Source organism: Corythoichthys intestinalis, chromosome 13 (genome assembly GCF_030265065.1).
Source record: "Corythoichthys intestinalis isolate RoL2023-P3 chromosome 13, ASM3026506v1, whole genome shotgun sequence".
NCBI classification, from domain to species: Eukaryota; Metazoa; Chordata; class Actinopteri; order Syngnathiformes; family Syngnathidae; genus Corythoichthys; species Corythoichthys intestinalis.
Genome location: NC_080407.1, coordinates 26596337 through 26621854, shown reverse-complemented (window position 1 = coordinate 26621854; position 25518 = coordinate 26596337). Strand labels below are relative to the sequence as shown.

General features: G+C 40.2%; 1 protein-coding gene across 2 annotated transcripts in view; it reads right to left on the bottom strand.

Annotated features, from left to right (window-relative positions):
• Positions 1–22427, bottom strand: part of LOC130928526 (oocyte zinc finger protein XlCOF6-like) — a 42979-nt gene extending 20552 nt beyond the window's left edge. The window contains exons 1-2 of one of the 2 annotated variants that reach the window (XM_057855207.1): positions 22144–22427; positions 5930–6034 (exon numbers count right to left, since the gene is read on the bottom strand). In XM_057855207.1, coding sequence (XP_057711190.1) covers positions 5930–6034; positions 22144–22150 — 112 coding nt within the window. In that variant the 5' untranslated portion in view covers positions 22151–22427. The remainder of the gene's footprint in view (positions 1–5929; positions 6035–22143) is intronic. The other variant, XM_057855208.1, reaches the window with a different exon arrangement.
• Positions 22428–25518: the final 3091 nt, after the last annotated feature.

Below are 25518 nucleotides of genomic sequence, written 5' to 3'. Positions count from 1 at the left end.
GTTTCAGCCTGAAAAGACTTGTCCTTACGGTTTTAAACCAGCAGGGGGCATCCTTCGCTTCTTGGCGTGCATGGGAAATAAGCATCTGCATTTTAGAGCAAATAAGAAATGACCCGTCTGTGCTGTAATGCGAGACAGATATTGTTAAAAGTATTTTCTTCTTGTTTCAGGTGAGAAAAAGACTATAATTTGACTGTGGATTGCTTTATTTTAGGATGATTGTGATGTGTACTGTGTGTTAATATAATTCAGAAATATGTTAATCGATATGTATGCTTATGTATGACTGCCGATGTGTTCGTAATGGCGAGCGGACGATGAGTGAATGCTAGTAGTGTCTAAAATGCAGAAGTTAAATGTTTTATCAGAAAAACTTGCCTTTATTCGTTATAATAATTGTATAAGAATTCGCATTTTAGAGCGAATAGACCTTACTCACGTGACGTCACAGCCACGCCCCCGCGCCATGTTGTCCGTCTACTCGTCATGTTAATGCATTACCGCTTCGTAAATTCCTCCTATTATGGCGTGTTTTTCTGCTCGTTAACATTAATAATCAAAATGGTGAAGGCGTGTGTGGCGGTCGGTTGCAAAAACAGAGAAGAAAGACGGAGAGACTTGAAGTTTTACCGTATTCCGAGAGACCCGGAGAGGAGAGCGAGATGGACTGCTCCAATTCGACGAGAAAACTGGGCTCCAAATGACTACCACAGATTATGTAGTAGTCATTTTATATCTGGTAAAATGCATTTAATCTATATTTAGAGGGTTTTGGGCTGACAACCACAATTAAGATCATTGCTAGGCTAATCGCCGACAACTAAAGATGCATCGATACCGATACTAGCATCGGCAGGGGGCGCCGATCCGGCCCGAAACGGTGGTATCGGCGAGTACCAACAAAGACGGCGCCGATACCATTTACCGGTCCATTATTATAACATTTGACCGCAGCCTTTCTTTTCTCCTGGCGCTCACTACACTCTGTCTCTGTGTTGTGTGATGACACGAGAACACCAAGCAGCTATCGCTATTGGCCTGCTCAAGACCAATGAGAACGGGCCAATAGCCACTCCCAACCAATGAAAAGGGCGCTTTTTCATATGAAGGGAAACATAAACCAGGAAAAATGGCGGCGGTCAGGAAATATTTCAAAATACAAATCCCGTCGATTAAAATCAATGGATTTAAGGCCTGAAAGTTTCGAGATGTGGAGGTAAATCGGCCAGTTTCAATACTTCGAACCTGATAAAACATTTGAAGACGAAACGTGAACGAACACAACGAGTTTGAGCCTGCAAGAGCAGGAATGCTATCCAGAAGAAGGGCGCTGGACCGGTGAAACAATCTTTGCTAAGTTCACTACGTCAACTTTACTTTGTCTTTTACTTAAAAAAATGCTCCAGTAATTTGGGAACTGTTTCCAAAGTAGGGTTGCCACCTTTCAGAAACAGAAATAAGGGACTCCCCCCCATCCCGAAAAAAGGAGGCTAATCGAGAGACGGGATGCTGTGGTCAATTATTATTACTTATAATTGTTAGCGTCCGCAAATGCGGAAACAAGGTTGGACCTCGAAGCGGACAACAAGCGGGGGTAAGGGTTTAATGATTGCAAACAAAAAATAACACGCGATCGCGGGATAGTAGAAATAACAAAAGGAGTCCGTGACAGCAGGTCGACGGAGCTCAATACTACAAACTCGATATTAGGGCTGTCAAAATTATCGCGTTAACGCGCGGTAATTAATTTTTTAAATTAATTACGTTAAAATATTTGACGCAATTAACGCACATGTCCCGCTCAGACAGTATTCTGCCTTTTGGTAAGTTTTACAGCAAGGTTTTTTGTGCTGTCTAACAGCGAACTCTTGTGGTCGCTTTGCGACATGGTTTATTGCTTTCTTGCCAGTTCAATATGGCTGCACGACGTCTCGGGCTGATGCCTACGTTGTAATGTTGTGCTTATATGATCCTTGGACAAGATTTGTCCGTAAGCATGGTTGTTGTAAAGAATGTACATATTATGTTAGTAAGCGAAATGTTATATTTTTTGTATGAGACGCTTTTTGTTTATGTTTAGTGAACCTGTATAGCGTGCTAAGCTAACGTTGTTGCTAATGCAATGCTTGTGTACTTTTTTTTGTAGTTTCACTACGGTCTAAAGAGGACAGTGGTTTGAGGCCATTTTATTAATAAATCAGATGAAAAAGGAAGAAGTCTGATTATTAAGGCGTCGTTCACTGGCTGTCTAGCTTTGGAAAAAGTAGACGCTTCGGAGTGAGGACAGCATAGACAGATTTAAATGACAGTAGAGTCAAATGCCCACTACAGTCCTTATGTACCGTATGTTGAATATATATATCCATCTTGTGTCTTACCTTTCCATTCCAACAAATTATTTTACAGAATATTTATATAATTTACAGTAAAATATGGCATATTTTATAGCTGGTTTGAATTGCGATTAATTGCGATTAATTACGATTAATTAATTTTTAAGCTGTAATTAACTCGATTAAAAATTTTAATCGTTTGACAGCCCTAATATATATATATATATATAAACGGGGTGGTATCGGTATGGTATCGGCCGATACTGCACAGCCAGGTATCGGTATCGGGGCCAAAAAATGGTATCGGTGCAACACTACCGACAACATACCGTTTCAAATTCAAGATGCTTATTTGTTCCGCCAGGGGTCGCGTTAACCGAATATTTTCCGTCGTTGACCGATTTTTTAAAACGGTGACGGAAAAAACTGAAATCCATCCGTCATTTTGACCGGTTGCAATTCACACCCCAGACCACAGGGTGGCGAGTGAGCTTATTAATTAGCTATTGTCTCTCTTGATGCATGATGTCGTTGGCCTTACTCTGAAAAATGTCAAGGCAACTGAGTGTCCGAAGTTTCTTCAAAAAGCCCCAAAACGACGATGGTGTTGATAAAAGGGGTGAAAAAACAGGGACTGCACAAGCGGGCACGCAATTCAAGTCCATGCGCACCAGGAGGAAAGTGTGAGACTACGTTCAGGCCACAGCAGGTGAACTGTTAATTTCATTGTTCCATATGCTACATATGGTAGGCTACCTAACTACTGGGGCCACAGTTAGCTGTTTTTGTCACTGCGGAGAAAAAGTTACATATTCATCTGCTTGATGTGTGATGGCACGATGTGGATTCTCTGTTAAGCTTGTTCGGACAGAATATTAATCTAAAATGAATGAAAACTAAATACTCATGAATATGTTGAAGCGGTATGCAATGTTAAGAGTCTTGTTAGCTGTAGACGCACTATCCTAGACCCCTTACTATCCACTCGCGGGGGCCTGCGCTTGTCAGTGACGTTCCTTATTCTCGCTATATGATTATACAACTTTAACATTTGTTAATAATACGCTCTGTGTGTAGTATGATCCATCGCTTTTCCTTTTTAAATGGGCACTTATAAGCGAACGCAAGAAGTAACAACGGGAACATTTTTAAACGGGCATTTCACGGGAGAGCATTTCGACTCTTCGGCCAATCATATAGCGAGAGCGAGTGGATAGTGAGGGGACCGCGCGCGGCTCCTAAGTGTCTCCGTCACGGGACTGTCGTAGCCGGTAACGCGCTCGGCCAAATGGACACACAAGTACGGAAGGTGAATTATGCCAAACAAAGGGTCACCACAATGTCATTATTATCATTTTAAAAATTTAATTGACGGGTAAAAATAGATTATGACCGGATTTTTATGACCCTGTCAGTCAAAATGACAGACAACGAAAAAGTCTAGCGCAACCTCTGTGTTCCACCATCTTTATTTTTTGAATAATATTTAGCTGCTACCAAGTGAAAGAAGCTGGCCTCGTCTACGGATCATCGGTTGAACGGGTGTCCAAGCTTTTTGCAAAGGGGTCCTGATTTGGAGTGGTAAAAATGTGGGGGGCTACCTGGGCTGATTTACGTAGAACAATACATTTAAAGAAATTTTAGCAAGGCCTTCTGTGTGTCACATTTGCTTTATTATTATTTTTTTAATACATAATTTCAACAATCTCGCCTTTGTGGCGTTCTCTTTCGACCCTCGGGCTCTTGCGAAATACTGCTGCTGTGAAATTAAATTAGCTTCAAGTTGCTTTAATTTCTCGTTGCCTATCTTCCACGACTGTCTCTGCAAATGAGGCAGACACGGTTGTGTATTTTATTGAAGAAATAGTCCAATATGCACCTATCCTTGACGCGTCGCAGTCACCTTTATTAAATTTTTTTATTGATTGTCGCCATTTTAGAAAATTGGAAGTAAAGGGTCACACGGGGTAATGTAATGTTGCTTAGAGTGCTGCTCTTAAAGTTTGTCAAACTTTTGTGAGAATAGGCTGATTTTGTGTGGACAAAATAGTTGTAGATATCAGGGTAGCAGATGTCAGGCAGAGAGGGTGAAGACAGCGGGTCGAAAAATATCGATTTAGGCATCAAATATGGATTTGGCGAATGGATCGACCGAAGCTTTTCCACATAACCTCTTTTATGCAACACATCCAATGAGTTTACAGCGTCTGAAAGCACCGGGGCTTCCATGAATTGCACTATAAATTTAACGATAAATTGAGACCATTGAGAATACGGACACACAATGACGCACAATACAGCGACACGTCATTGTGCGATGTTGGTGAGTGGGGTCTATAGGATATTTCGATTCTTGGTGAGAGCATATCGATAAACTTTGGGGCTACGAAGTATCACAATATGTCGCATTTTTGATATATTTTCACTAGAGGTGGGAATCTTTGGGCATCTAATGATTTGATTGCATATCAGATGCTATGATTCGATTACAAATCGATTATTTATGCACACACCCCCCCCACCCAGCCCAGCTATTAGCTGCTTCTAATGTTTCGTACATTAGTTACAAAAACAGTACAAAAATCCTCTCGGGCTTAAATGAAGTACTATTTCAGTATCAAGTTAACAGTTCAAAACAGTGAATAAAATACTCAAGTCCCCATTCTGTATCAGCAGGTTTAAACTACATTCAATTAATCTAATGTTTGAATTAATGAATTAACCGTTAAAGTTGCTCCCGTAATTGCATTAGTTCCCTTCTGTCTACTTTCGACATGTGAAAGTTTTAAGACTGTTTCATCCTTTAAAGATTTGATTTTGCTGATTTAGGAGTAAATTCGATAAAAAAGTTAATTAGGTTCGCTACAACATAGCTTTAAGATGTCTGTCATTTCGCATTTAGTTCTATTTCCATGTGATATATACCGTAGCATTATGTAGGCATAGTTATTAGCAACGTGGGTGAAGTTTGTAGCAACTGGGCATTGTTTGTAGCGGCCGTCGGCGGGTTTTTTTTATCAAGCGGCATGAGTTGTGATGGATGTTCACTCTCGTTCCATTCCTTAGTCCATCCTGAAGACCGCACTGACTGTGTTTTAGTTCAACTTTGCTTAGCATATTTAAATAATTGGAATTTGGATGTTTGTAAATCCTTCTCGAATCTTCAGTGGCCGAATCGCGAATAATCTAAGAACCGGAAATTTCACACCTTTAACTGTCACACCCCTACGAGTAAATGTTCCATTTTATTTGGTGTTGTTGGCGTGACCAGATGTTTGCCGTCAGTGTGTTTGACACAGCGTTACACACTTGTTTGCGCTACTCAGTGTGTCTGTTACACACTTGTAATAGCGCGTTATATATCTACCTCATGTATTTACTTCAAACAAAGCAAATTTGTTTACAAAGAAATCTATCTGCAAACAATTAGTCAAGTCAATGCCGTGACGCAAACCTTACGTCGGTTCACCAGTCCATTGCACAGCTACTAATAAAGCAAATCCACTATATTAGACTGAAAGACATTTTTGTACTTATGAGAAGGTACCATATTTGATTTCTGCCTCATCTAAAGAAAAAAAAATGCTTGGGATGACCTTTAATGTGAACGGACTCCTCCTCCTCCTGGATGTATGGTGACTCCCCCTTGACGCATAAAGACTCCTGGTGCTCAAGACAATGGGCTTGGCTGACATACAGATCTGCAAGACCACAAACAAATCTTATTTCTTCATTTGCAAACTTGTGTCCCCAAAGTTGTTTTCTGTTGGAAAAAATTCCTCCTTGCCCATTTTTTTGTTTATTCATGTTTTGTTGTTATTCAATCCAAAATAAATTAATTCAAAGTGATTGACACCACAGTAAAATCAGGAAGACATCACCAAAAACAGTCTCATAGAATACATTAAAAAGGAATAAAAGCATAAAAGAGCCCAAGCCATATATTGCGTATGTGAGTAGGGCAGCAAATGATGGCGTTTGCATTCTGAAATGAATGCCTAACACATGTCAAAACTTCAGACTCGACAGAGTTTCCATTTTGAATGTAATCCATGGAAAGTGAAAGTTATTCTGAACAGGGTTCTCAACTCTAACCCACTGAGCCCAAGGCTTCAACAACCAATTGATGAATAAATCTGTTGCATGGTTCTTGCACCATTCTAAATGTGCAATTGAATGCTTTTTAAGACCTTCAAAATATAATTGAAGACCAAAACATGTCGCAACAATTTGTGATGAAGAAAATAACTCATTTTATTTCACTGTAAACACCGAGATGCTGGCGTTTTTCTCCTCTCGTGTGCGACTCGACGGCTTTATATGGCGGTCCAGATGTGCAAAACTAAATACATGATTAAATGTGTCATTAAAATGCTTCAATTTCAATATTTATTTTTTCATTTCAATATTTATGTATTTATTTCTTTTATTTATATATTACACATTTTATTTATTTCCATGTGATTTATTTCAGCATTTATTTATTCCAAAATGTATACAGGACTGTCTCAGGAAATTAGAATATTGTGATAAAGTTCTTTACTCTCTGTAATGCAATTAAAAAAACAAAAATGTCATACATTCTGGATTCATTACACATCAACTGAACTATTTCAAGCCTTTTATTATTTGAATATTGCTGATTTTGGCTTACAGCTTAAGAAACCTCAAAAATCCTATATCAAAAAATTAGAATACTTCCTCAGACCAAGTAAAAAAACAATTTTATAACAGCAAAACTAAATCAAACATTTGAAAATGTCCATTGATGCACTCAGTACTTGGTTGGGAATCCTTTTGCACGGATTACTGCATCAATCCGGCGTGGCATGGAGGCAATCAGCCTGTGGCATTGCTGAGGTGTTATTGATGCCCAGGATGCTTCGATAGCGGCCTTCAGCTCATTTGCATTTGTAGGTCTGGTGTCTTTCATCTTCTTCTTAACTATACCTCACAAATTCTCGATGGGGTTCAGGTCAGGGGAATTAGCAGGCCAATCAAGGACAGTGATGCCATGGTCAGTGCACCAGTTACTGGTGGTTTTGGCACTGTGGGCAGGTGCCAGATCATGCTGGAAAATGAAATCCTCATCTCCATAGAGCTTTTCAGCAGATGGAAGCATGTAGTGCTCTAAAATCTCTTGGTACACAGTTGCATTTACTCTGGACTTGATGAAACACAGTGGACCAACACCAGCAGCTGACAAGGCTCCCCAAACCATTGCTGACTGTGGGAACTTCACACCGGATTTCAAGCAACTTGGATTTTGCTCCTCTCCAGCCTTTCTCCAGACTCTGGCGCCTTGACTTCCAAATGAAATGCAAAACTTGCTTTCGTCTGAAAAGAGGACTTTGGACCACTCTGCAACTGTCCAGTGCTTCTTCTCCATAGCCCAAGTCAGACGCTTCTTCCGTTGTCTTGAGTTCAGAAGTGGCTTGACCATGGGAATACGGCTATTGTAGCCCATTTCCCGGACACGTCTGTGAACTGTGGCTTTTGATACCTGGACTCCAGCTTCAGCCCACTGTCTTTGAAGCTCCCCCAAATTCTGGAAGCGGCTCTTCTTCACAATTTTGTTAAGGCTGCGGTCATCTCTCTTGGTTGTGCAGCGTTTCCGGCCACATTTTTCCCTTCCAACAGACTTTTTGTGGATATGCTTTGAAACTGCACTCTGTGAACAGCCTGCTCTTTGAGAAATTTCTTTTTGTGTCTTACCCTCCTGATGGAGGGTATCAATGATGGTCCTCCTTCGTACACAATTTCCATTCATTTCCTATTAGGGACAAACGGTTACTTGTCCCTACTTAGCAACAGTAGCTCATGTCATGAATATTAATGAGCAGAAGTGACGTGTTGCTTGCGGTACACCATTGAGAGGAGATGTAGTTGGGGGGGGGGGGGGGGGTATGGAGATAGAATAGTGCCAAAAGAAGTGAGGTTGCAAAATGAAAATTATCCCTGTAAAATGACCCAATCTAACTAAAAAACACTTGTATTTCCAACATGAAAAAAATTCGAAGGAATAAATTGTTCTACAGGTTGTTTTTTGCTGTTTGCAAGTATTTTTTTTTGTTTGTTCTACAGGTGTTTTTTCTTCACTACGGGTTAAAAATTACCAATTACAAGTGCACAAGTTTTGTCATATTCTTGTCGAGTTTTATGAGCCTAAAAAGATACTCGTAACCTAGTTTTAAAATAAAAAAAAAATACCTGTAAAATGACTAATTTTAACTTGTAAGGGGCAGGACATAAATTGAAACCATTGAGAATACGGATAAACAAAGACGGACAATATGGCGGCCGGATACAGCGACACGTCATTCTGTGACGATAGGGTCTATAGACCCTACTCACCGACGTCACAGAATGACGTGTCGCTGTATCCGGCCGCCATATTGTCCGTCTCTGTTTAGCCCTATTCTCAATGGTTTCAATTAGTCGTTCAGTTTATAGAGCAATTCATGGAAGCCCCAGTGCTTTCAGACGCTGTAAACTCATTGGATGCGTTGCATAAAAGGTGTTATGTGGAAAAGCTTCAGTCTATCCATTCGCCAGATCCATATTTGATGCCTAAATCGATATTTTTCGACCCGCTGTCTTCGCCCTCTCTGCCTGACATGTGCCACCCTGATATCTACAACTATCTTTTCCACAGAAATTCGGCCTATTCTCACGAAACTTTGAAAAACATTAAGAGCAGCACTCTAAGCAACATTACCCTGTGTGATTTCTAAAATGGCGACAATCAAAAAAAGAAAAAAGCAGGCATGAAAATGGGTCAGGGGTTAAAAAGGTGAGAAGGGTGTGGAGGAAATATGTTCCAGTACACTGTACACCCCAACAAAATATTGAGCTCTGTCGACCCACACTGTGTTTCAGCAGGGCCGTGCAGAGACCGGTGGAGGGGCCGGTGCTCGTAGATCAAAAGGAGCACATGAACAAGTATTTAATACACCTTAAAACAACATAACTTCAATTTTAACCAGCTTTAGATAATAATTGGCTGCGGCTGTGACATACTTTAATTGGGAGGGGGCAACAGTGAATAGAAATCAAAACTGTCATCAACACTTTCTGGCTGTGACTCAGTCAGTCTGCCTCTTTTCTTCCTTCAACCTCTGCATCAAAACTTCCTTCCTTAACTTGTTCATCTGAGAACAAACCACATCAGATGGTCACTGACCCACCAACAGCACAGTTTTCTTAAAACTATTATTTCATTATTATTAGGGCTGTCAAACGATTAAAATTTTTAATCGAGTTAATTACAGCTTAAAAATTAATTAATCGTAATTAATCGCAATTCAAACCATCTATAAAATATGCCATATTTTTCTGTAAATTATTGTTGGAATGGAAAGATAAAGACAAGATGGATATATACATTCAACATACGGTACATAAGGACTGTATTTCTTTATTATAACAATAAATCAACAAGATGGCATTAACATTATTAACATTCTGTTAAAGTGATCCATGGATAGAAAGACTTGTAGTTCTTAAAAGATAAATGTTAGTACAAGTTATAGAAATGTTATATTAAAAGCCCTCTTAATGTTTTCGTTTTAATAAAATTTGTAAAATTTTCAATCAAACTGAAGTCATCTCTTTTTGACAGGAGCACGTTTCTTGTATTTTTGTAAAACTGAAAATAACAAGGCAATGTGTCAATAAGTTGCATAAATCACAAAATAACATTAATGTACACACACGTGTCCATTTGAGCAGTAGCACTAGCCAATTAGCTCACAAGCATCTAACAATGTAACTGCATTTCACCATATATGTGAACAAATTCAAATACACATCACCAATAACATTATGATGCTCATGAACTTAAACAAAGGAGGAATAAAACTCACAAGCGATGCATGTATTAGACACAAACAGTGTGATGAGGCTATGAGAACTGCCACTGAACACTGGATGCAGACGTTAGCTGGTCTGAATAGCACTGTATTAGTGTGAGTTCGCGTCGACATATAATCACGTCAGAAAAGCGCGCCGAAACCCAAATAACCAGCTGCACCGAATCGCCAGCAGAGGGCGACATTACGCCAGATAACATTTGCAAGTCACACCCAAGCGCCAGCAGAGGGCGAAAAAACGCCATAAGACACAATTAACAAGTTGGCCTTTCACTGTACTGACATTTAAATCTGTCTGAGCGGGGCAAACGTGCGTTAATTGCGTCAAATATTTTAACGTGATTAATTTAAAAAATTAATTAACGCCCGTTAACGCGATAATTTTGACAGCCCTAATTATTATCCATACTTAACAACTCTAGCACCTAATGATTACTAAAGCAATGACATAAAAATCTTATAGAAAAATAACATTGTAATTGTGTTTATAATTGTATTTAATACCCGACTATCCTTGCAAACTTGTTCTTACCAGGTCTGCTATTCACCCAGCTGATGAGGTATCCACTGCCTTTAGCAGCCTCATCTAACTCCTTTTTTTATCCCTCAATCTCCCTTCCCTACGACGCATGTCTATGTAATGAAATATAAATATTTAAATAAAACAGACTCCCCGGTGGCTTTTAGTTTTAAAGCTTTCTTAATTTCTTTCTCTCTCAATAACGATGGAGGTAGATTTGTGTTTTTATTATTCAATCAAAAAACAAAGTTACTTCTATCAAAAACAAAGTTGGTACAATAAAAATACAGTATATACTTTTAATCCCCAAAAAGTCACTTCAATTAAAAAAATTGTTTTTGATTGCAAAAATAAATTTGAGACAAAAAAAGCATTTGAAAACTATTTTTCTTGATTGAAACAAATTTTTCTATTGAAGTAATGTTGTTTTGCATTTGGGCCACATTTTGGCTAGGACATTTGTGTCTTTATTATTCAATCAAAGAAGTTGCTTCAAACAAAAAAATATATATAAAAAGAAAAAACTTTGCACACGTGTCAATCACCGTTTACCAAAGCCTGAGAGGGTTTGAGTAGACTCACTATGAAGCATTTAATAAAGCCAAGCATTTTCTTACTACTTTATTCTTGTTTAAAAATAATTCGGTGGGGCAGTAACATGTTTAAAACATCATAATTCTTACATTTTGAAGTGCTTGAAAACCATTCATAAATGATACTTGGGTGAAAAAAGTGAAAAAACATGTCTTGTATATATGTATCTTTTTTCCAATGTAAAATCTGAATAAATGCATTGAACACGCACAAAAAATGTGGGGGGGCGCTACTTCGCGGTTTTCACTTATTGCGGCAGGTTCTGGTCCCTATTAACCGCGAAAAACGAGGGATCCCTGTATTTCTGAAAAGCTTTAAGAAGCAGGACTCATTCCCACCACTCGTCGGGCCGCTGTTGTGCCGACACCGGCCGTCAGCTCAAATCCAAGCCGAAAATAACGCGTCTCCGGCGGACGACGGGAGCGATGTGAGGCGCCCCTTTCCATCCGAGAGCATGCCGCTTAATTTGACTCAACAGTGCGTTTCTTCGTTTGTATTACCGCTAAATACACAAGCTTGACGCCAATTTAACGGGAGCTATTTTTTTTCATGGGAGATTTGGCTAGCTCTGGCAGTGTTCAACGCAAGCTGCAACGAATGGCAGTAACTATTGAAAACAAAATGTGAAAACGATTGAAACCATTACTCACCAACTTCAATCTGCTGGCAAATACAGGCAAGTGTGTATGCTGCGCTCTGGTCTGCCCCGGTGTGGATAAGGCCTGCTTTTTGTTTTCGCAGCTTTGCAATGCAACGAAAGGCTCTCCGAGCACTCCATGTACAGTAAGCAGTGCGCGCGTTTGGAATAATGGAACGCAGCTTGGGCCGATGATTGGTTCTCGTCAGCGAAGCATCTAGAAGGATTTGCTGACTGTGCTCTTAAGTGCTCAGTTTACGTACTAAGTTAATCACATGATGATAATAATAATAATAATTAAATAAAACCTCCCGACCCCCCCTCCTCCCAAAAATAATTTCTCCTCGGATCTACGCAATTCACGTAGGTCGCCCTTTTTGACTTCAAAACGGCGAATTTCGCCGAAAGGTAAGAGATTTTCATTCCTGAAAAAGTTGACTGCGATGGCCGACGCTTCAAGGATAGGTGGATATTGGACTATTTCTTCAATAAAACACGCAACAACTGTGTCTGCCTCATTTGCAAAGAGACAGTCGCTGTTTTCAAAGAGTTCGATGTGACGCGATAATAACAAGAAACGCTGACATGTACGACAACTAGACATGTGCCGGTTACCGGTTTCACGGTTTACCGTGGTGTGAAAACGTCGCGGTTTCAAAACCACTAAAATTTTCCGTCATACCTTAGTACGGTATTCGCTATTTTTCATGTGCCAAAATGCAGCCGAAGTGGCTTGGTGCGGCAGCGCTCACCCTTCCCCTGTTTGTTGCCGTGAGTGTTAGTGACTCTATTCTGCTAAACAGCCAGCAAACCCAAAAACAAACCCTCCAAACACAAGGCGTACTTTTCTTCAATTTATTGAGCTCTCAAATCGTGGTGAAATATACAAATGAATACATTTAAAACGTTATACAATTGTATTTTTCCACATGTGAGTAGGTTCAACAGGATAGCAGTAGCACCATGAAAAAGATCGCCAAAAACAAAACATACATTTTCCTTTCAAATTCAATATACAAAGTAACTAAAACTTACAAAGACGAATGTTAGCCTAGGCTAAGCTGGGAGAGCAGCTTTGTCGACGTTTTATGTCTCACAGCCGCTGAGTGAGAAACAAGCTTGAATGAAGGGGGGGAGAAAAAAAAAGGATTGCGTCAAAGATCGCTAATTGCGAAAGGAGGTCTCACTCCTCACTTTTTGTTTTAGAAGAAACCTTTCCTCAACAATATTTACATTTTAACTAACTTATACATTTTTAACTAACTTATTAACTTATGAATTCTTTGTTCTTTTTAACACAAAGGCATGACATCATGAAGAAGAAAGTTGACAGTGGCTGAAAATGGCGAAACTTCAGCTTCTCCCCCTCAAAAAAAGTCATACAGTATATATTTTTAATTTTATTTAGAAGTGTTTTTACTTTTTTTATAGCAATTATTTTGTTCTTGCTCTAATATTGAGCAACTTGAGCTGTGGCTGTGGGTATAGTCTAGGTTCTATTTATTTTAATTTTATATAAAATATTTGTTATTTTTTGTTAATTTATTTATTTTCACATTAATTTATTTTCACATTATATTCATGTTCCAATTTGCAAATATGCTCTGAAAAAAAAAAAAACCTGTTCAATGGGAAAAAGTTTTTTTTTTGTTTGTTTTTTTTTTTCAAAAACCCATACATCTCAAAATTTTGGAGCTATAATTGCAATACCGTGATACCGTGAAACCGCGGTATTTTTGCTCACGGTTATCGTACCGTCAAAATCTCATACCGGCACATGCCTAACGACAACATTACAGGAAAGATACGCAGCGAGAAATTATAGCAACTTTGAAGCTAGCACAGCAGCAGTATTTCGCAAGAGCCCGAGTATTGAAAGAGAACGCCGCAAAGACGAGACTGATGAAATTATGTATTAAAAAAAAAAATTATGAAGCAAATGTGACACACAGAAGGGCTTGCTAAAATTTCTTTAAATGTATTGTTCTACGTAAATCAGCCCAGGTAGCCCCCCACATTTTTACCACACCAAATCAGGCCCCCTTTGCAAAAAGTTTGGACACCCCGTTTAACCGATGATCCGTAGACGAGGCCAGCTTCTTTCACTTGTTACCAGCTAAATATTATTCAAAAAATAATGATGGTGTAACAAATAAGCATCTTGAATTTGAAACCGTATGTTGTCGGCGATTAGCCTAGCAATGATCTTAATTGTGGTTGTCAGCCCAAAACCCTCTAAATATAGATTAAATGCATTTTACCAGATATAAAATGGCTACTACATAATCTGTGATAATCCTTTGGATTATCCTTTCCTTTAAGTCTCTCCGTCTATCTTCTCTGTTTTTGCAACTGACCGCCACACACGCCTTCACCATTTTGATTATTAATGTTAACGAGCAGAAAAACACGCCATAATAGGAGGAATTTACGAAGTGGTAATGCGTTAACATGACGAGTAGACGAACAACATGGCGCGGGGGGTGGTGGCTGTGACGTCACGTGAGTAGGGTCTATTGGAAACATCGCCCTCCTTCGTCACAGCTTCTGACGGAGCGCAGATTTCGGTACAACACCGGTCCAGGAAAATAAGGCCTACATCACACTGGTCCGTAGCACAAAAATCTTGAGGAACACTAGTGCACAGTATACGTATCATCGAAAGTGAACCAACCATCCAGTCAGTGGAAAAACAACCTTTGCGTGCATTGTTTTGCACACAGTCGAATATTGGTAACGTGGGGGCTCCTCTTTCACTCCACAAAGTTCCTCTTGGAACTTTTCTGCAGCCGTTATAGTTCCCGCGAACATATTTCTCACTTGATTTCTGCACGCTTGACTACGTGCTTTACAGCTTTGTTAGCGGTTAGCCAGCTAGGCTAGACTAAAGTAGGCGACAAAACTTGAACGAGTGCCCCTGCGCACTCTGATGTTAGAGCAATATTAGGGAAAAGTTAGGGCAAAATAAGCCAATCGGCGCTGAGTTCGCGGAAAGTTAGGGAAGAAATAAACCAATCACCGCAGAGCTCGCGGAAAGTTAGTAAAGTGGGGCCGGAAATTAAACCAATCAGCGCAGACCTCTCGCGCACGCGCAAATCGCGACATGGGCTGGTGGGAAGATTTGTCACTGCCGTCGTGACGTCGCTTCATTCTTCATTGCAAGTTATCGGGACGACTCCTTTTCTTCATTGCAAGTTAACAGGACGGCTGCTTTAGTGAACGGTAAGTTTGAAAATATATTTCTCTGTTAACAAATAAATGTGTAATGCTTGCCGTTTTGCTCATTAATGAACTCCTTCAGGCTCTTAGCTCGTGAGTAGAGTTCATGCTTCGTGTTCTGCTGCCGCTCTTGTCTCTTCCAACTCTAGTGTCCCTGTAGTTATACCAAATAAGGACGGTTTAAACACGCTACGTGACTAATGTGTAGCGGATGATGTTGGATCAGTCTCGTAGCTCGTGAGTAGAGTTCGTGTCTCATGTTCCACCGGCCGCTCCTGTCTCTTCTAACCCTCCACATCAGGGCCCCAGCATGAGTTTGTCCTTCCTCCAGCAGGACGGGACAGGTTCCTAAGTTGCAGCCGGGTAGACGACCTGCTAGTGCCACTGCCGTGCGGACCATCGCTCCAGCAGCTCCTCCTGCTCCCCCAGCTCCTGCATCACTCCCCCAGGTCATTGTTCTATACCCTGGTGCAGGTGGGACCTCAGCTGCCCCTGTCTGGGCTCTAACTCCTGTTGCCCCAGTGGCAGGCCAATTGGAAGCAAAACTTTAGAAGAGTGGCTGAATGAGCAGCGGCAGCAGAAACTGGGAAACCCGCACTTGTAAAAAATGTAGAATAAACTGTAAATATGTAAACGCATTTATCCCACTAAAATGTAAATTCTATTACCCTTTTCCTGTGTATATATTATGTCATGTTTAATTTTGTCTGACTAAATACTGCATTATATTTGGACATTATTTGCATGTTTTTATTTACTCACATTTACTAGTGTGTTCATTAAGGTAAGTGTGTTATGTCTTGCATATCGTTTTGTAAATAAATACTGACTCACTGATACTTTGTGCTAAACATATTTGTAATAGTTCATGCAAGTAATATAAAGTAGTACTGGGTATTAAAGTAAACATGAAATTGTATTCTATGACTATATTAGAGCTGAAACGAATACTCGAGCAACTCGAGTAACTCGAGTTTAAAAACTGATCCGAGTAATTTTATTCACCTCGAGTAATCGTTTATTTTGACAGCTGTAAGCATCACGTTTTGCTCGGACTACTTTTAATGCGGGACAACGCGCTGATTTCACGTGCGTAGAGGAAGAAGCAAAACAAAAAAAAAACTTACTGCAGCCGACAACCGCTACAAACGACGCGGACGTTGCTAAATACTAGCCCGCACATGCTACGTTAGTTGCAGCTAGGGTCTGAGGAGTCTTATAGAGATCACATGTATGTTGAACTAGATGCACAATGACAGACTAGGCCGCGTCTGGGCAGCGTTAGCAAACAGCCGCCATCTTAAAGCAGTAGAGCGCCAAGCGCTAATAAAGAGCGCTAAGCGCTAATATATAAGATTAACATTACTGTCACTACTAGCTCATCTTACGTTAGCCCTGCGGAGGGCTAGGTTTCAATTAATTAAGACCACTTTCGATGCGTGGCTAACATGTCTTACATACAGGCTTTAACATAACATAGCGTTGTGGAGTGATGAGGGTGTCAAATAAAAACTCAATAATGCTAACTATCAATTTTAGCTCAGTAGTCATTGCTGGATAAAACACCAAGTAGCACTAGTCCCTAATGTGCTCCAATACAGCCTGTATCATACATTTATTTTGAACAGTGCAAAAACTCAAAATCCTATAAGGACTTAGTTTAGACTAACTTAAAACTTAACTAGAACTTAAAAATGGCTTGACACAAATAGAAATTCAATTGAAAAACGTGGGAAAACATCCTAACTTTTAAGTGATGTGTGTTATCAAGCGTAAAGGCATTTTTAGGTGTATATATATATATATATATATATATATATATATATATATATATATATATATATATATATATATTTTTTTTTTTTTTAATCTAAAGGTTTTTTGAGTGAAAGCAGTGAATTAGTCTTTTTTTTTTTTTTTTTTTTTTTTTTTAATTCTAGTTACATCGGAGGTGCAATTGTTGGCTGTTTTCAACAATATACATCAAAAATAAAGACATTGATTGACTGAAAATGATAAAATGTTTTGTTTTCTCATGTATATAATTGCTCTTCACCTAAAAATATATTTGTTTTATCCGATTACTCGATTAATCGATAGAATTTTCAGTCGATTACTCGATTACTAAAATATTCGATAGCTGCAGCCCTAGACTATATGTTATTTAAAGAGGAAAATTTAGACTGCATTTTGTACTGCTACTGCACTAGGCCGAGTACATATTACACCATTTATAAACTATATTTATATTGACAAATGAAAATAGGTTAAGGAATGAAGTTGTCCGGATAGTGTAATTGTGTGCAATATCCAATGCCTTCACTGTCAACTGCTGCTACTTCACTTCAATTATTTGCACTGCCTGAACATAGGACTACCTCCTACATACTTTATTCTTGCAAGCCACCTTAGAGATTTTTTTTCTTGTCCTGCACTGTAAAGGGAGATTTCATTGTACAACTGTATAATGACAATAAAGGGCTATTCTATTCTATTCTATTCTAATGAATGAAAAGCAAAACAAATGGGAAAATACTTCATTCATCTAAGAGGTAAATTGCTGAAAGAACGTGCTCTCCACGTGACGGATACGTTGCGGAAAGATGACGTACGGCGCGTGCACCCGGCAATGTACGCCGAGGGTGGCGGGTTCGACGCAACCCCGCGGCGCGCGCGTTTCGACCGATCCGTGAAACGTGATGCGCCGAAAAATCCCCCGGGCGTCCCCCAGTCATCGCCGCGGGGAAAGACGGTCCGCCGCTCCGCCGTGTGTGGGGAAGCTCAAAGATTGGGCCCCACCCTGTGCCCAGACTAGTGACAGGATCTGTCGTTCACTTGAGGAAACGAATCCATTCCAGTTCATTCAGTAAAAAGACTCGTTCAAACAAATCGTTCAACGAATCGTTCGCCCCCCTCATCCACCTCCCCGCCCAAATGAATCGTTCGGTTAGTGAACGGGAACTGACGCTGCCGAACGAATCACCAAAGACCGCTTCGCAGTATAACTGAACGGGAAGTGACATTGCTTTGTCCCTCCCTCTCTTGCACACAGGCTCCTCATTGACCGCTCGTGGTAGTTTCAGAAATGAGTGACAGACGATATCATTCTGCTTTCCCAGCCTCGTCTCCCTCTCGCTGCTGCAAAAGCGAGGGAGAAGTTCCGCGTTGTCTGTCGTATTTCTATTGGATCAAAGTCATGGCTTGTGCTTGCATTTCGATTTAGGACACGGTTAAACATTTTCCTTTTGTGGGTGGAGTGGGGGTTTGGGGTCGGGGGCGCACAACTTTCTTTAGCATGATCTTGATCACATACACAATGCTGCTGCTACCAGCCACCGCGGCATGCTTGCTGTCACGAAAATAAAAATAAATCGAGAGTTTAATTTCTAATTATGGAACGGCCAACACATCATATTTACCTCACGCTCTGTTGTGTTTTTGTTTTTATGCTCATCACTATTATTTTTGGTAACTATTGTTAAAACTAAAGTGTAAATAGCTAGTTGTCAAATGTGTTGCTCTGAAATGAAAACAATACTACATTTTGATAGACGGTTTCAATGCAAATCACTGGTATTAATAAATAAAATAATCCGGTCAGCTCCCCTGTCGTCCCCTCATCTCAGATCGTCAAATGCTGACGAGAAATAATGGTTTGCTCTTTACAATGTTGCCTTTCTACTCTCATTAGTCTGTTAAGAAAAATGTAGAAATATTGCGACATCTCCCGTGACCGCGTGCGTTGTTTTTGGGCGCTTGAGTAGCACATGATGGATGGATGGACATAATTTGTCAAACCAACCACACCCGACACGCTCTGACACGAAAAAAAAATCAATTAAACACTCGGAAAAATGGACATGTAATACAGTTTCATTGCAAATCAGTATTATGGTGATCATACTAAATATTCTTTTTTCTGTGCATATATGAGGTGCCATGAAGCCTCCATACAATGGCAGTTGTCCCCCCCCTGCACTGGCGTCACGCGACCGCAGCTCAGCTTTTGCTTGCCTCGTAGCTACCTGCGCAAGTGTTTTAAACTACTGTAAATTTGATAGTATGTCGTCACATATGTAGTCCCGAGTCTGTTGAGAAAAGTAGTACACTAAACCATGCTCGCTAGGTTTTTGTGGTGTTTTTGTCTGTTTGAGCAGCATATGATAGGCTCCACATTAACAAATATACCTTACCCACCGACGTCACAAAACCACGTGCTCGCTGTATGGTTCTGCCCACTTGTCCGTCATTTTGTCTCTGTATTAGCATTGGTTTCAATTGATCGAGGAATTTAAAATGCATTTCATGGAAGACCCGGTGCTTTCTGATGCCGTAAACTCACTGGATGTGTTGCATAAAAGGCGTTATGTGGAAAAGCTTCGTTCTATACAGTCGCCAGATCCATATTTGATGCCTAAATCGATGATCTTTGACCGGCTGCCTTCACCGTCTCTGCCTGACCCTGATATTTACAACTATCTTGTCCACACAAAATCAGCCTATTCTCACGAAAGTTTGAAAAACTTTAAGAGCTTGGAGGCTTATAAATGCTACGTTGCTGGTTGGGTGAAACAGGTCCTCGTACACGAAAATTCGGCAGGAATCTTGTGCTCGGAAGGTGAGTTACGAAATTTTCAATTCAAAATATTTTGTTCTTGCTAACATCCACTGTCAAGTCTAATGTATTTCATGTCATTTGTCAATGGAGCTAGGGCTTTTAATGTTTATATGGTTTAGCGATAGCACTCACTACATACATACGTGTATGTTGTCGGCGATTAGGCCTAGCAATGATCTTAATTGTGGTTGTCAGCCCAAAACCCTCTAAATATATATTAAATGCATCTTACCAGATATAAAATGACTACTACATAATCTGTGGTAATCGTTTGGAGCCCAGTTTTCTCGTCGAATTGCAGCAGCCCATCTCGCTCTCTCCTCTCCGTGTCTCTCGGAATCCGGTAGAACTTCAAGTCTCTCCGTCTATCTTCTCTGTTATTGCAACCGACCGCCACACACGCCTTCACCATTTTGATTATTAATGTTAACGAGCAGAAAAACACGTCGTAAATAGGAGGAATGTACGTAGCCGTAACAGGTCAACACGATGTGTTGCCGGACAAGTGGGCAGCACCAGTCAGGAGAGCGGAGTTGTGACGTCACGTGGGTAGGGTTACGGCTACGTACATTTCTCCTATTTACGGCGTGTTTTTCTGCTCGTTAACATTAATAATCAAAATGGTGAAGGCGTGTGTGGCGGTCGGTTGCAATAACAGAGAAGATAGACGGAGAGACTTGAAGTTCTACCGGATTCCGAGAGACACGGAGAGGAGAGAGCGAGATGGGCTGCTGCAATTCGACGAGAAAAATGGGCTCCAAACGATTACCACAGATTATGTAGTAGTCATTTTATATCTGGTAAGATGCATTTAATATATATTTAGAGGGTTTTGGGCTGACAACCACAATTAAGATCATTGCTAGGCTAATCGCCGACAACATACACGTGGGTATGTAGTGAGAGTGCTATCGCTAAACCATATAAACATTAAAAGCCCTAGCTCCATTGACAAATGACATGAAATACATTAGACTTGACAGTGGATGTTAGCAAGAACAAAAGATTTTGAATTGAAAATTTCGTAACTCACCGTCCGAGCACAAGATTCCTACCGAATTTTCGTGTACGAGGACCTGTTTCACCCAACCAGCAACGTAGCATTTATAAGCCTCCAAGCTCTTAAAGTTTTTCAAACTTTCGTGAGAATATGCTGATTTTGTGTGGACAAGATAGTTGTAAATATCAGGGTCAGGCAGAGACGGCGAAGGCAGCCGGTCAAAAATCATCGATTTAGGCATCAAATATGGATCTGGCGACTGTATAGAACGAAGCTTTTCCACATAACGCCTTTTATGCAACACATCCAGTGAGTTTACAGCATCAGAAAGCACCGGGTCTTCCATGAAATGCATTTTAAATTCCTCGATCAATTGAAACCAATGCTAATACGGAGACAAAATGACGGACAAGTGGGCGGAACCATACAGCGAGCACGTGGTTTTATGACGTCGGTGGGTAGGCTCTATAGGTGAGAAACTAATTTCCTTTCATTTTTTGACTCATTCACCGCATGACTGGAAAGGCAAGTTAGCAACAAGCTCGGTCGGGAGCCGGAGGACCGAGTAAGTGAACGGGAAGTGACATAACTCAGTCTTGCCCCCTGCTTGCACGCTGGCTGCTTATTGGCCACATGTGGAAGTGAGTGACAGACGCCCTGATTCTGTTTCCGCTCCCTCCCCTGCCCGCGTTGAGGCTGGCGTCTGATTGGTCGTGTGCGATGTCAGAAGACGCTGCCGCTTGCTCAAAGCCCTTCCACAACTAACGCAACTCCAGAACGAATCAGTGCAGAAGGTGATTAGTTCGGTCTCGTTCACCCAAACAATTCGTTCAAAAAGAACGACTCGTTCGCGACCGATACAACACTAGCCCAGACTTCAAGACTGATGTTTGAGTCCGTAATGTGGCTAATGCTGCACACGTCGTCGAGACTTCGATTTAGTTAAGGGGCTGGAATCTAGGAAAAACAATACGTTCACAAAGTAAATCTTTTTCCATTTTCGATCAGCATTGCATTAAGGGAAAGACAATCTCCAGCCCAATCACAACGTAAAACCCGTCTGGGTAAATTTATTTGTACATATTTGTGTCCAGCAACTATTATCGGATGTTACTGAAAAGTCGTTTCTCCATTTGCCGATTGGTGAATTTGTAGAGTTGTTAGATGAGAATATTTTAATTGAAGTATTCTACATCACATTATGATTAAAATTAGAACGAGACCATCAAAAACAGTGACGATAGAAAGCCACAAATGGGTGCTGCGTGACAGCACTGATCAGACATTTTGTGTCTTTAAACATTCGAATTGTAATGTGTGGTACTTGCAAAACAAAAGTTAACTTACTCACCTGACATTTTGGGACTTTATGTTTGCTTGCTGGGCGACGTGTTTATCTCAGGCGCGTTGTTTTACTTTGTTAGCTGCTAAACTAGGCTAGGCTAACAAAGCAGGCCTCGACATTTCAACGTTCACCCAAACGACTCGAAGCAGGAGCGAGATTGAACGGATTCTCGTCCAAAAATATCTGACACTTCCAGTCGATTACATTGCGTCGTCGTGCTTAGTGGATGTTCTTCAAAGCACCACTTTTCCAAAGCAATCGGACGGCTACTCCAGCCACTCACATCCTCTACGTAATGACGCATGACGCGCGCGTGTAGACCCTACCCACGTGACGTCACAACTCCGCCCTCCTGACTGGTGCCGCCCAATTGTCCGTCAACACATCGTGGTGACCTGTTACGACGACGTACATTCCTCCTATTTACGACGTGTTTTTCTGCTCGTTAACATTAATAATCAAAATGGTGAAGGCGTGTGTGGCGGTCGGTTGCAATAACAGAGAAGATAGACGGAGAGACTTGAAGTTCTACCGGATTCTGAGAGACCCGGAGAGAAGAGAGCGAGATGGGCTGCTGCAATTCGACGAGAAAACTGGGCTCCAAACGATTACCACAGATTATGTAGTAGTCATTTTGTATCTGGTAAGATGCATTTAATATATATTTAGAGGGTTTTGGGCTGACAACCACAATTAAGATCATTGCTAGGCTAATCGCCGACAACATACACGTATGTATGTAGTGAGAGTGCTATCGCTAAACCATATAAACATTAAAAGCCCTAACTCCATTGACAAATGACATGAAATACATTAGACTTGACAGTGGATGTTAGCAAGAACAAAAGATTTTGAATTGAAAATTTCGTAACTCACCTTTCCAAGCACAAGATAGATTCCTGCCGAATTTTCGTGGACGAGGACCTGTTTCACCCAACCAGCAACAAAGTATTTATAAGCGTCCAAGTTCTTAAAGTTTTTCAAACTTTCGTGAGAATAGGCTGATTTTGTGTGGACAAGATAGTTGTACATATCAGGGTAGCTAGCAGATGTCAGGAAAATACGGCGGAGACAGCGGGTCGAAAAACATCGATTTAGGCATCAAATATGGATCTGGCGAATGGATAAACTGAAGCTTTTCCACATAACGCCTTTTATGCAACGCATCAAGTGAGTTTACGGCATCCGAAAGCACCGGGTCTTCCATGAAATGCATTATAAATTGCTCGATCAATTGAGACCATTGATAATACAGACACAAAATGACGGACAAGGGGGCGGAACAATACAGCGATCACTTGATTTTGTGAAGTCGGTGGGTAGGGTCTATAGACCCCACTCACATGACGTCACAAGCACGCCTCCGCGCCATATTGTCCGTTAGGTCGTGGTGTTGTTGAACTTTTGACCCCAAACCAGTGCAGGGTTGAAGTACTTTACTTGTAGATCAGGGCACACCTCTTAGTTTTCCAATTTATCTATTTATAAATTTTTAATGATTTTTTTAATTGACTGACAAATTTCAAACTTCAATAGCTCCTAGCCCATTTGACCTTTTGACGCCAAACAAGTTTAGGGTTGAAGTACTTTACTAGAAGATCAGGGCACACCTCTTGGTTTTCCAATATATCTTTTTAAAATGTTTATGATATATTTTTCATTTTTTGACTAGCCTCAACTTCAATAGCTCCTAGCCCATTTGACCTTTTGACCCCAAACAAGTGCAGGGTTGAAGTACTTTACTTGAAGATCAGGGCACACCTCTTAGTTTTCCAATTTATTTATTTATTAAAAAAAAAATGTAATTGACTGACAAATTTCAAACTTCAATAGCTCCTAGCCCATTTGACCTTTTGACCCCAAACCAGTGCAGGGTTGAAGTACTTTACTTGAAGATCAGGACACACCTCTTAGTTTTCCAATTTATCTGTATACAAGTTTTTCAAATTTTTCCTAATTTTTTGATTGAGTGACTTGATTCAAATTTAAATAGCTGTGAGGTCACCTTTTGTTAATTATCAGTGTACATTTGTAGTACTGTCCTTGCTGTTTGTGGATTAAAAAAAATTTTTTTTTAATTAGGACAGCTAAACATTTTCCATCTGTTTCTGTAAATCCTAGCACAAATTGATTACGATCTGTCAATATACTTGACACAAAATGCGTGCTAAATTTAAATTTTTTAATTTTAACAGAGTTTTTAATAGGCAGCCATCATTCATTTTTTTCATTGAGAAAAATACGAATTAACGGAAGTCCCAAGCGGGATTCGAACCCGCGGCGTCACGTGTCAGAGACGATGGACTTTTCTATCAGGCCATTCTACTGCGTGACGTCACGGGCATGTTTCCGAATATAGACCAAATACACCACACCTACGCCGTCTATCACTGTGCGGTAATAGCTGAAAGGGAAACGCAACAGAAAACAAAGTGCGGCTGGCTTGAACAAAACGCGGCTCAGTTCACCACAGTGAAATACTGCACCGCAGGAGGCAAGAAATGCGGGGAATTAAAAGCTTCAGCAGTCATCAAGAAACTTTTCACTACAGTAAGTCAATACTGTAAAATTTCAGCACATAATCATCTTCATAAATGTTCTTTATTTGTAAATTCACACAATTAAACAGTGTTCAAAAGAAACAACTAAATAACAGCGTATTTGTAAGTACAGTGAACTAGTAAAGCATAGCATAGCAAAATTGTTCCATGTTCTTGTGACTGTTTCTTCACTCTCGATTCCATGGGCTGTGTGGTATCTGGCAGTAGTTTTTCTGTGCATGTTTCTCTGTTTTTGTGTTTTTCTGGGCTTGTGTATACCTATTTGCCAGTAGCCCGTGTAAAATAGCTGATTGATAGAAAATTTCAACTTTTGCACTGCTTCTGTAAAGAAGTCAGAATCTGGGAATATTCTTTGTAAGAAATAATCTAATTCAGACCAGCCTGCTTTGCACGTGCAATGGCCACACAAAATGGTTCCATTCATTTTATTGACACCCAGAGCTTTAGAATACTGTCCTTGGAGATCAAGGCACACCTCATAGTTTTCCAATTTATTGATTCATAATTTTAAAATAATTTTTTTAATGAATTGACGACCTTTCAACTTAAATAACTCTGAGGCCATTTGACCTCAAACCAGTGCAGGTTCAAAGTACTGCACTTCGGAGATCTATGCACTCCTCTTAGTTTTCCAGTTTATCTATTCTATATTTTTTAAATGTTTTTTTAAATTAATTGTATTAGTTTTAACTTCAATGGCTCTGAGGTCATTCAAGCTTTTGACCCAAACCAGTGCAGGATAGTAATGTTCTCTTTTTAGGTTGGGGTAGCCTCTTTGTTTTCCAATTTATTGTAGTTTGAAAGTCGTTCGATAATTTGT